This window comes from Puma concolor, chromosome A2, assembly GCF_028749965.1.
Source record: "Puma concolor isolate L17-30 chromosome A2, mPumCon1.1.hap2, whole genome shotgun sequence".
NCBI lineage: Eukaryota > Metazoa > Chordata > Mammalia > Carnivora > Felidae > Puma > Puma concolor.
In genome coordinates, this window is record NC_141668.1 from 13150773 (window position 1) to 13163900 (window position 13128).

Consider the following 13128-nt stretch of genomic DNA (forward strand, 5'->3'; position numbering starts at 1 on the left):
CTACATTATGCTAACATTCAAATCACTTACCCATGGCTATGGCCTTAGAAGCTACTTTGCCCATCTTTTCTCCTTACATCAGTCATTCCCGGCTGGGGATGATTTTGAACCCAAGGGAACATTTAGCAATGTCTGGAGACATTTGGGCTGTCACAACGTGGAGGAGGGGCTAGTGGTACTTGTAACTAAGGCCAGGGGTGCTGATAAATATCCTACAGTGTTCAGGGCAGTTCCCCACAACACAGAATTACCTGGCCCCAAATGTCAGTAGGGCCGGGGGTTGAGAAATTCTGCCTTCTAGTGAATCATCTTTATATCAGCACAACTTTGAATGTAAAAGCAACAAACTACTTCATGAGAGACGATCATCTGCTAAAGCAGAAGTACATCCTGGTAGGCCATTCAGATGTGTGGGAGTAGAATCTGGTCCCTGAGATTCACTTATTCTGGATACTTCTGCCATGCTTCATTAATTATGACAACTCCTGCTCCAGGAACCCATTTCTTCAATTTATCTAAGAATTCTCTCTGCTCCCTAGGGTCATCCTTTAATTTGGTGGAGTTCAGGTTGTTCTCCTTAGTTATGTTTATGGCATCACAGTAGAGTTTATGATCCTTGAAATGAGTCTGCTCAAGTTTGAACACTGTGTTAACCACTCAAGAGTATAAAACTTTGAGCAAAACATGTAATTTCCCCAAGCTTCACTGTCCCCATATATAAAATGGTAAAAATTAGAACAACACCTATAAAGCTGCTGGTAAGGATTGAATGAACTGATGTATAGAAACCCCATCCACGGTGCCTGATGCATAGTAAGCACTCCATCGATTTCAATTGTATTACCATTTGTCAAGATTTCTGTATTATCTTGGTGTCCAGATTGTGATGAACTAAGTGGAGAGGTGTTGTATAGTGGTTAAATGCACAGACTCTGAAGCCAGATTTCCTGGATTGGAATCCTGACCCTACCGTGTACTTGCTAGGTGATGTTGCTCAAGTCCTCTGTAAATTTTGTGTGCCTCAGTTTCCCCATATGTATAGTGGGGATAGTAACAGGTATCTTCTAGTGTTGTAATGAGAATTTCTAAATTAATATATGCAAAGTTTTTATATATATAAAATACATAGTAACTTCTAGTAAGTTATCCTTTCATTCTCCTGTTTACCTCGATCATGGTTTCAATTCAGAACACTTTTTTCTTTTCTCAAGGAAACAAGTTTCCCTATTAATAATGAAAATTTAACGTGGCTATACAAAGCCACAGATGCCACAAGAAAAATTATATAACTGTGAAAGAGCCAATATTAATTAAACATCAAGGGGGTAGTGTTCAAGAGAGTCCTCAGATAAAAGTTCACAGTTGAGACAACCAAATACTTAAGATTTTTGTCTGGGAAACAGGACACCTGCAGCCCCATTCTGTGACCTTGCTCCAATGTACTTTTCTATTATGGGGAACAAATTGCACCAGGTGGGTTTATTATTTCCATTTCCACAACTTTCTGGAAAAGTAGACAAAAGCTGATGTTTAAATATGATGCTGAATTATCTTCAGTTTGGCATAGAATTGAATTCTAAATTTGGATTTGTAAGTTTCCAGTCAAATCACTTTTCTGGCACCCATGGCCATGGGTGTCAATGACAAACCTGGGGGTATAAATACCTGTGGATGAAAAGCGATCACCACACTTCTCAGTCCAAATCCAGTGAGCAACCATGAAGACCTTCATCTTCCTTGCTCTCCTGGGAGCTGCTGGTGAGTCTTTACGAATAAATGAACGCAGTGGATACATCTACCCCAGGGGATGCCTGAAGCTGCAGATAGTACTGAACCCTGTATATGCTATGGTTTTTTCCAATATGTATGTACCTATGATAAAGTTTAACTTATAAATTAGGTACAGTAAGGGATTAACAATAACTAATAACAAAATAGAACAATTATATAATAATCATAACATACTGTAATAGAAGTTATGTGTCATGCTCTTCTCTCTATCTCTGTCTCTAAATATCTTATTGTACTTGACTCACTCTTCTTGTGATGATGTGAGATGATAAAATGCCTACATGATAAACGGAGTGAAGTGAATGATGTAGGCATAGTGAGATAGTGTTAGGTTAGTAATGACCTCCTGATGATACATCAGAAAGTAGACCATCTGCTTCCTGACTGCGGTTCACCGAGGGTAACCGAAACCATGGATAAGGGGAAACTACCCTAGTACAAATATCTATACATAATTAAACCTCACTTGTTGGGGACAGATTATAGTGAGCAGGAGTAACTAGTGTAGAAAGTATAAAGAGGCAGAAATTGCCCTGAACGTCAAGATAAAATCTATGAAGGAAGAGAGAAAAGGAAAGGATAGTTAACAATAAGGAAATGTTGCATTTTGAATTAATAATCGGGAACAATGACTAGTCTTGGGCTCATTGAAGAGGCTGTGAGGGTCAGAACCAGAGTCTCCTCTATACCGAAAGGATTTTAACAGGCAAAGATACTTTACTTCTCATGAATAAAAGCTATGGGCTGGGTTTTACAATGTCTTTCTTAATGAAATCTCTCTGGTGTAAAATAATATATCATTTAATCATCAAAAGACGTAGAGAAATATCTGTTTCTGTTCTTCATACTACCAAATTTTATCAAAAACTTGCTATTAAACTTTCCCGAATTGGATGAGTATAAATTCAATACACTAGTCTCTAAATGTCTTTCCCAAAATTACTTCAAAATATGTGAACACTAAGGTGGATATAATATAATCATAGACTTTGGGAGCCATAGAAATCTTAATAAATCAGTGGGCCAAACTTCACAATGCTGAATAAATTGAAAAATGTTAGAAAGATAATTGGAATAAGGGGAAAGGTTGGAGAGGGAAACCAAATATAATGTTCTATGAAATTATTTCATGAAAATTTTACATAAGAACCAAAAAGAGAAATTTGGGGAACAAAAGTACAAACTCCCAATTCCTTCCAGGCTAGAACATTCTTAGGGGGCTTCTAAAAGCTTCCTTCCCTCTACTTCACGGGAATAAGTATCCTATACCAACCACCATAAATCAATATAAGCATGGTTACTGCAAAGCTTCACTGAACACCTATTTGCATGTCTGCTGAACAAAGTTTTGTATAAAAAGTATTCTTTTTTTAATGTTTATTTATTTATTTTGAGAGAAAGAGAGAGTGAGTGAGTGAGCAGAGGAGGGGAAGGCAAAGAGACAGAGGAAGAGAGAGAATCCCAAGCAGCAGAGCCCAATGCAGGGCTCGAACTTGCAAACCATGAGATCATGACCTGAGCCAAAACCAAGAATCAGATGCTTAACCGACTGAGCCACCCAGGCACTCCTAAAAAGTATTCTTTACATCCTTAGGTAGTAATGTTCAGGGCATTTAATATATAAGAGTCTCTGATCAAGGTGTGTGTGTGTGTGTGTGTGTGTGTGTGTGTGTGTGTGTGCACGCACGTGTGTGTGTGTGTTTGTGTGGTACATATGTTGAAAAACAGTATATTTATCAAATTTAAAGCATAACTTACAAATTAGATATTTATAATGGTGTAAGTAGAGTATATGTCAAAGGTATAGATAGAGTAATAAGATTTTGGGAAAAACATTATGGGAAAATTATGTTATCACCATGTCCTGATTATGTGTGACAAGAAAACATTATCTTCTCTTTTCTAGTTCACCTACAAAAACTTAGTGGTAAGTAGAAATTCCAAGATGTATCTTTTAACAGATAGTTTCCAACTTTTCCTTGTCAGTGGCTTTCCCCATTGATGACGATGACAAGATCGTTGGGGGCTACACCTGTCCGAGGAACTCTGTCCCCTACCAGGTGTCCCTGAACTCGGGCTACCACTTCTGTGGCGGCTCCCTCATCAATTCCCAGTGGGTGGTGTCTGCGGCTCACTGCTACAAGTCGTAAGTAACTGATACTCACATATCTGTTCTCCCAGATCAGCTCATCCCCCAGCCCTGCCAAAGCACAATCAGGGTAAACTAGAGAGTTATGCTTGAGGGGTGAGCATTCGGATTCTAGAAGCCTTGTCACTCTCCCCAGGCACTGTATGTTGCGTTGAGGGAATTTTACATGGACAGCTAACCTTAGAGTTCCCTGGTAGCCTTCCAAATGATGGTACCAGAGACAGAGGAGGGGAACTAGTTAGTGATGAAGTATACCTAGGACTAGCTTAAGAGCATTAATCGATAAATAGTCCCAATCATTATAGCTCAACCAGGAAAAAATGGCATATGGAGGTAAAAACCCAAAAGAAGTTTCCAGTACAATGTTAAAAATAAGTACAACTCATTCTGCCCCCTTGAAATCCTGGCATGTCTCTGATTCCTGCCATGTCTCCCTACAATAACTGATAATCTCAACCAGAGGAGGAATAGCATGTGCTGAATAATATTCATCAATTCCCACCTAACCTGCCATCATTGTATTGGTGTCATTCAGTCATGGGAACTAAAGGCATCTAGCTATTCTAACAAGATGGCGGGCTGGTAGTGACACCCACTTAAGAGTTACTCTAACCTGGACCGTATCTGGTAGGGCTGCCTTAAGTGCACAATTACCTATGTGTGGGAACACTTGAAGGGGATGGTGTTCATGCTTATGCTTATGACTGGGGGGAACAGGGGAGGGGGAAAATCTCAAGTTGGATACTTACAGAACTTTGCATCCTCTAATCCAGCCGAATCCAGGTGCGTCTGGGAGAACACAACATTGCAGTCTCTGAGGGCAGTGAACAATTCATCAATTCGGCCAAGGTCATCCGCCACCCGAGATACAATGCAAACACTATTGATAATGACATCATGCTGATTAAATTGAGCTCACCTGCCACCCTCAACTCTCGAGTGTCTGCTATCTCTCTGCCAAGATCTTGTGCACCTTCTGGTTCCCAGTGCCTCATCTCTGGCTGGGGAAATGTCCAGAGCTTTGGGGGTGAGTGTCACCTGGAACAAAAGCACCAAGTCTGAAAATCCTAGAAGTGAAAGACATGTTGGGGGTCAGTTAGTCTGAACTGTCACTCAAGGCAAGGTTCCCAGAGGATAGTTTGTGGATGTATGGAGTCTTAGGAAGTTTCCTTTGCTGGAAAACACAAGAAAAAATGAACTGTGATAAAGATAGCAGATGTTCAGCTGAAGTGTGATTCGTGATTTGCAAAGAAGTAGAAACCGAGGAGGTAAACAGAAGAGAGGCTGAGAGATTTGGTACCACCTAAAGTATAGACCTGCTTAAGAGGTAGTCTCCAGATTTGAGATCTGGAGTCACTGGTGCCAGCGTCAGAGAGAACAACTTGTTGATTAAAACTGTTTGGGAGACTTTCCAGATAAAAGTTGTTCTTCCAAAATAGAAGTTACTGGCAAAGTAGGGAAGGAGGGAGAGATTGGGAAAGAAATCTCCAAGAATCCTGTGGGTAATATTCTTCCATTTTTACCCTTGCGCCCAACAGAAAATTATCCCGATGTCCTGCAGTGTCTGAAAGCTCCCATACTAACTGACAGTGCTTGCCGTAAAGCCTACCCAGGCCAGATCACCAGCAACATGATCTGTCTAGGCTTCCTGGAAGGCGGAAAGGACTCTTGCCAGGTTAGTTTCTCTGTACTCCTTCTGGCCAAGCCGCAGGCATTTCCACCATATTTTCCCTTTCCTGAAACACAGATTGAGAAGCTGTCTCTGGGATGGATTATAAGGGACAATGGAGAGATTTGGGATAAATGATAAATTTTCCTTTTGAGAAATTAATGGTTAGGGTCAAGGGTAAAAAGATACACAGAAGACGGTGTGCAAACAGCACACCCAGGCGCCCTGCGGAGGAGGTATATTGTACCAGGAAACTTTCTGGAAAAAAAAGCAGGGCTAGCTGGGCAGCATTGCACTCACCTGTCCTCACCTCTTCTTGGTCCTGCCCGCCTGCAACTAAGAGAAGAGCAGGAGCTAGGAGGAGGGGGGTGGGGTAGAAAGGATAGGGATGTAGTACAGAGATTGAGGGTTGGATTCCCAGGAAAAGTGAAGATGCTTCCTGGAGAATCAGCAACCTGGGAAAACGGACCCAGGGTAATGGAGAAACAACTTTGAGCCTTTCCCCCAACTTGGTGTAACTGAGAGTTCTTATTGTCTCTTTCCTCTTGTTCAGGGTGACTCTGGTGGCCCTGTGGTCTGCAACAACCAGCTCCAGGGCATTGTCTCCTGGGGTGCCGGCTGCGCTCAAAGAGGTAAACCCGGTGTCTACACCAAGGTCTGCAACTACGTGAGCTGGATTCAGCAGACCATCGCTGCCAACTAAGCACATGGACCTCTCCACACCTTATCCCGTTAGTCAACCTCGCCTTCCACCTATGCCTGAAAACAGTATCTAAATAAAAAAATTTTGTCTCACACCACATGTGTCCAAGAACTGCCCTTACTTAATATTTATGAACTTTATCTTCAAACTGACTGCTGAGTAAGAGAGTGGGCACAGAATTGAACAATTACATGAGGATAGAATTGGAAAGGTTACATAGGTATTCATTCAACCTGATCCAAATGAATTTACTGATCATCTATCTGCTAGGCTCTGTGTGGTCCATTGAAGATATAAACATGGATAAGCTTTGAAGTCACTATTGCCATCACATTTTTGAACAGATGATGATGACATCAGGGTACAGAAAGGGCAAATCAACTGCCCAAAGTCATTGAGTTAGTTCAGAGTCAGGGAAGCTCCAGTGGCCCTTATTCCCAAAGCATTGCTACTGCTGTGACACTATGGTCTCCTTTTTTTTTTTTTTTTTTTTTTGGCTCCAGTCCATCTGAAACTGTGAGGCTAGATAATGGAAACCACCAGATGGAGAATTTGTTTTTTTGTACAAATCACAGATTTCCTGCATTTCCCAAGATTTTACCTACCTATATATTCCAGTTCTCTAAGATCTTTCTTGCTTTCCCACTGGGATTTTATTGCTATTTCAGGCATGATGTCTGTAGGCAGTCTGTGCCCATTGCCCATCTTCCACCACCAGACCCCCACATCCCAGCCCAAATAATGTACTATTTTGAACTATAAAAGAAAGAAAGTGAAAATGCAGGTCAGTTTACAGAGCAGATCTATTACACTGAGGTCATAGAAGTTGTGGCTACAGAGTTGGTTTGGAGAACAAGTCCCAACACGTGATTCCTGTGCATATCCGGTATGGATCCAGGAGAAGAATATAATGGGATCTAAGCACGGACATCCTGGAGCAGATGGAGGAGGTTCGAAATGGGAAAATGTTCACAGCCTCAGTAATAAGGTGAAGGAGGGATATTGTCTTAGTCGGTTTAGGCTGTTATACCAAAAATGCCATAGACTGGGTGGCTTAAGCCACAAACATTAACTTCTCATAGTTCTGGAGGCTGGGAAGTCCAAGATCAAGGTGCAGTGGGAAACAGTGCAGGCCCACTTCCTGGCTTGTAGACAGGGGCCTTCTCACTGTGTCCTCACCTGGCAGAGAGAGGGCTCTAGTCTCTTCTTATAAGGACGCTAATCCCATCATGGGGTCTCTAGCCTTATGACCATATAAACCTTGCAAAGGTCCAATCTCCTAATACTGTCCTGTTGTGGGTTAGGTTTGAGCACATAAATGTGTGGGCATGGGGGAGGGGCACAAACATACAGTCCACACCAGGTATTTTGGAAGAGGAAAATATGGGAAGACACATGCCCCATTACCAAATTTCTATTCCTTTGTAATTCTGGATGGCACATTCATAAGAACCAGTCCTGAGCCCTTCATATTGCCTTGTCAATTCCACTGGGATGGAGGCCAAATTCCTTAGCCTTGCATTCAAGGCTCTTAAATATATGGTCATAACTAAGTTGTCCTGTCTTATTTCCATAGTTCTCATTGAACTGCTTTCATGTTTACATATGGCCTAAATTAATTAATTTCATATATAACTCCTCTATGTTAAAATAGGTAGCTTTAGATCTACCTTAACTAAATATCTCAGGCTTCTCTCCAGAAACAAATGACCTTAAAGATTCTCCCGTTTCCTCTAAAACATTTTCTGTTCCACACCAGCACCACCCACCTCACCGCAAGAAGAGGGCAGATTTAGAGACCTGGCAGGTTAAGGGAGCTATATAAAAGATGAGAGATAAGGGAAGGTCCAAAGAAAAGTATGGAAAAAAATCCTTTCTCTTGATACTATTCAATATTCCCTTGTCAGCCTATCTTGTCATTTTCTATCAACTGTCTTTTTAAAAAATCTAACTCTTCATAATTTGTAAATTTATACTAAAATGTAAAATCTGTATGCTCTTTGACCCAGAAACTTCATTTCTAAAACTCTATTCTATTGAAATATCCATACAACCACAAAAACAAAGTATAAATGGGAGTGTATAATTTAGGAGTCATTCCATTGCAAAGAACAGAATAGCCAACTCAAATGGCCTTTAAAGATGTGCTAATGGAAGCTTAAAAACTGGGAAGGCTTCAAGGATGCTTTGATTCAGCAATTCAAAAATGTCAAGGACCCTATGATTCCTGTCTCTGTTCTGTGCATTAATGTCAGTTTTATCCTCAGGATAAAACCTTGTGATTGAAATGGCCCTCAGAGCCCGACTCTACCTTGTCTATATCGAGGGGGAAAGACAAAGCTACTCCCATCAGATCTAGGAAGTTTCTTTCCCAGATGTCCCTGGCAGACATCATAATGTGTGTCTTTCACTGAATTTGGTCATTGGCACAAACCTGAGTCAATAGTCTAGTGGGATTATGCTGATTAATTTACAATTAGGTTACCCAGCATAATCTCAGAGCAAGGGGTAGACCTTCATTCCGCAATGAACTTGGTACATGTTTGGTTAACTGAATGGTTATAAGGATGGTTACCAAGAGAAGGAGGAGTGGATGTTAAGAAGGCAGCCACAATCTCCACTAGAGTAATCCAGGGTGCGTATTGATACATTGTCTATGTAATTCTGAAAATCCAGAAACGATCCAAAGATCCATTAATAGAAGATTGATTAAATATATCTGGTACGTCCCTCAGTGCAGACAATGTAACTATTTCATTCATTTATCCAACCACGTACTCAACAAATACTTAATGATGACCTACAATGTCCCCACCCTGTCTTATGCTCTAAAGATACAGCAGAAGAAATAGTCAAAACCCTACCTTCATGGTATATATGTCCTCACTGGGTAAATAGAAAACAAATAAACAGAGACGGTAGACTATAATGCTGATCAATGCAAATGCTACAGAAAAGCAAACCAGATAAAGGGGTGGATGACTGGAAAGTACACACCTGCTTCTAAAGTACAGTTGACCTTTGAACAATATGAAGGTTGGGGCACCAACACCCTGCAGAGTCAAAAATCCTTGTATAACTCATGGTTCCCCCAAAACCTAACTACTAATAGACTACTGTTGGCCAGAAGCCTTACTGATAACATAAGCAGTTGATTAACACATATTCTGTATGTTATATGCACTTTATGCGGTATTCTTACAATAAAGAAAACCAGAGAAAAATGTTAAGAAAATCAGAAGGGAGAGAAAATACATTTGCAGTCCTGTACTGTAAGAAGTCCGCATATAAGTGGATCTGTGCAGTTCAAACCCATGCTGTTCACGGGTCAACTGTATAATCTGAGAAACACATAAAAAGACCTATGAAAGCATCCTATAATTTGAAATAAAAAGCCACTTTGTAGAGTCAGAAGAGATATCTCTCACCAAAATATATTTACTCCAAGTAAATACCTAATTCATAATTCAATAAGATCCAGGAAGACATGGTATCTGTGCAGAAAAATACGGAAATATAAGGAGGTAACAATCTGAGATTAGGAACAACTGCATAGAGACAAAAGTGGTTTTTTTCTTGCCATGTCTAATCATAGCAACAGATGAGTTTTCTTTATGTATCACTTGCTCCTGTAAACCCTAAGATGGCTCTCAACTGTCAACCTCATGGTTGTGACCTTTTGGAGCTGTGTAAAATAAAGTGATATCTGCACCTAGAAGCTTAGTTCCTTATGCAAATATTTTTTTCATACAGGATAGCTAGGCTGGGTAGAAGTTTACTTCATACTGGTACACACCATAATCCACTTGTTAGTTTTCCCATTAGCCAGGAAAGAATTTCAACATATGCTCAAGATGAATTTATCAGAGAATATTTGCTCTAATAAGACAAAGAGAAGCCTCTTTTACCCTACAAACCTTATTTAAATTCATTATTGAAGTCCGAACCATTGTCATCGTTTATCTTTTTTTTTAATGTTTTTATTTATTTTTGAGACAGACAGAGACAGAGCATGAGCAGGGGAGGGGCAGAGAGAGAGGGAGACACAGAATCTGAAGCAGGCTCCAGGCTCTGAGCTGTCAGCATACAGCCCGATGCGGGGCTCAAACTCACAGACTGTGAGATCATGACCTGAGCTGAAGTCGGACGCTTAACCGACTGAGCCACCCAGGCGCCCCCATCATTTATCTTTTTTTTTTTTTTTCAACGTTTATTTATTTTTGGGATAGAGAGAGACAGAGCATGAACGGGGGAGGGGCAGAGAGAGAGGGAGACACACAATCAGAAACAGGCTCCAGGCTCTGAGCCATCAGCCCAGAGCCTGACGCGGGGCTCGAACTCACGGACCGCGAGATCGTGACCTGGCTGAAGTCGGACGCTTAACCGACTGCGCCACCCAGGCGCCCCCCATCATTTATCTTTTATGGCATGTTATTTTGGTATTGATATCAACTTTTCAAACGCCGTTAAAAATAAAGATATTTACTTACTGTCTTTGTATTATTTTAGTCTCACTTTTATTTTATTTATTTATTTTTTTTTAAATTTTTTTTTCAACGTTTTTTATTTTATTTTTGGGACAGAGAGAGACAGAGCATGAACGGGGGAGGGGCAGAGAGAGAGGGAGACACAGAATCGGAAGCAGGCTCCAGGCTCCGAGCCATCAGCCCAGAGCCTGACGCGGGGCTTGAACTCACGGACCGCGAGATCGTGACCTGGCTGAAGTCGGACGCTTAACTGACTGCGCCACCCAGGCGCCCCAAGTCTCACTTTTAAAAGTCCATTAAGAAGTTCTGTCTCCTTGAATGGATACAAACACAAAAGTCTTTATTTAGTCTTAGAGATACTCATTTATTCTGAGTAACTCAGTCTGATCATTGTCTGTTTATACCCCATCTCAGCTATGGAATCTGCTGAAACATAATCCAACAATCGAGATGAAAACTTCTCTCCACACAAAAATCTGTGCATGGAAGTTTACAGCAATTTTATTTATAATTGTCAAAATTTGGAAGCAACAGAGATGTTCTTCCATAGGTGTGTTGATAAATAAGCTGTGGGACACCCAGCCAATGGAGTATTGCTCAGGGCTAAAACAAAAGTGAGCTATCAAGCTACAAAAAGACACGGAGGCAACTTAAATGTATATTACTAAGTGACAGAAGCCAAAATGAGAAGGCTAAATGCTGGATGATTCCAACTATATGGAATTTTGGAAAAGACAAAACCGTGGAGTCAATAAAAAGACCAGTAGTTTCCAGGGGTTGGGGGAAGGGATGAATAGACAGAGCCCAGGGACTACTAGGGCAGTGAAAATACTCTGTGTTATGCTATGATGGCACATGTCACTGTACATTTGGCCAAACCCATGGAATGTATAACACCAAGGGTGAATCCTAGGTAAACTACAGATTTTGGGTGGCAATAATGTGTCCATGTGGGTTCATCCATTGTAATAGATGCACCGATCTGGTGGGGATGTTGATAATGGGGGAGGTTGTATGCATGTGTGAGATCGGGGAGGTCAGGCAGCACATGGGAAGTCTCTGTATCTTCCTCTCAGTTTTGCTGTGAACCTGAAAATGCTCTTAAGAGAAAAGTCAAAGAATTATTAACTTTTTTTATTGAGGGAAAATGAGAGAGGATGGGCAGAGCAAAAAGTATTGCAATGCTAGCCATGCTAATAGTGAACAACTTTAAGTGGAGTTATAATTAGTGAGTTTTTACTGTTGTTTCATATTTCTGTTGTTACTTTTCTATATTTTTCTCAATAAACATGGAATAGATTTTACGAAACAAAAATGTCGCTTGTTTTTAGTGAAATTCCCAGGCTTTTTAGTTCACAAAACTTGGTGGTAGTCCTTGCCACCTTACAAAAGTCTTCTCTGAGGCGGAAGCCTGCTGAGAATGAGTGCCGCGCAGGGCAGGCTGGGACTGCTGACCAGCTCCGTCCTCCTCCTCTTCCTCCCACATCTGTTCAGAGTCCCACATTTGTCACCGGGTGTCACACATGAAACCTGGTTACAACCGGAGGGGGTAGTAATTTATTTCCGTAGGAAGAGCTGTATTAGACTGGGCACACTTTAAACCCATGGTACTTAATAACCCCGAATCCCTGACTTTCATGAGCAGCATATTCTGGGACAGTGCTGAGCCAAAATACACAATTCTGTGAACCAGAGACATACTGAAGGTTTGCTCTTCTTAGTATTCAGGAGCCATTTCTCATTGTTGCAGGGGTGGAAAATGTAATCATCATCATTATAACAACTAGTATTTATTGTTTTTGTTTCTCAATGTGTTGCACCATTCTTACATGCTTTTCAGTAGTATTCAATCCTCACAAGTATCCTATGAGATAGGTACAAATCTCTTTCCTCCCTGAGGCTTAAAGAGGTCAAATGTTTTTCTCAGGATAAGGCGGCTAGGAAGTCCTGCAGCCAGGAATGAAATCCTAGAAGCTGGACTCCAGAGCTCATGCTTTTCATCGCTCTGTAGGACTTCACAACAATATTTAGACATTAAGAAAAAGAAGGCATCCCCAGAAGCCTGGAAAATCTGGAGATACTAAGGTTCCAGTTATTTCACAAAACAAGCATTTATATAGCATTTACTATTTGCCATTAGAACTCACTGTTCTGAGCACTTTATAAATAGATCATCTGAACAGATCAGTGAGGAGTAGAGATTGAATCAGTAATCAAAAACCTCCCAGCACAGAAAATCCATGGCCAGACCTCAGTGGCAAATTCTACCGAACACTTGAAGAGGAAATTAACACCGATCCTTCTCAGACTCTTCCAAAAAGTTGAAGAG

The 13128-nt window shown here is 40.9% G+C and overlaps 1 protein-coding gene across 1 annotated transcript; it reads left to right on the top strand.

Annotated features, from left to right (window-relative positions):
* Window positions 1–1625: 1625 nt before the first annotated feature.
* On the top strand, window positions 1626–6406 carry LOC112866603 (serine protease 1). The gene is made up of 5 exons (XM_025929538.2): window positions 1626–1758; window positions 3778–3937; window positions 4714–4967; window positions 5479–5615; window positions 6163–6406. Exons 1-5 carry the CDS (start codon window positions 1719–1721, stop codon window positions 6310–6312), a joined length of 741 nt encoding a protein of 246 aa, XP_025785323.1. The 5' UTR covers window positions 1626–1718; the 3' UTR covers window positions 6313–6406.
* Window positions 6407–13128: the final 6722 nt, after the last annotated feature.

Coding starts and splice junctions, on each gene's coding strand:
- LOC112866603 (XM_025929538.2), top strand. CDS start 1,719: ATGAAGACCTTCATCTTCCTTGCTCTCCTGGGAGCTGCTG. Junction 1,759..3,777: donor TGCTCTCCTGGGAGCTGCTG/GTGAGTCTTTAC, acceptor TTTCCTTGTCAG/TGGCTTTCCCCATTGATGAC. Junction 3,938..4,713: donor GCGGCTCACTGCTACAAGTC/GTAAGTAACTGA, acceptor CCTCTAATCCAG/CCGAATCCAGGTGCGTCTGG.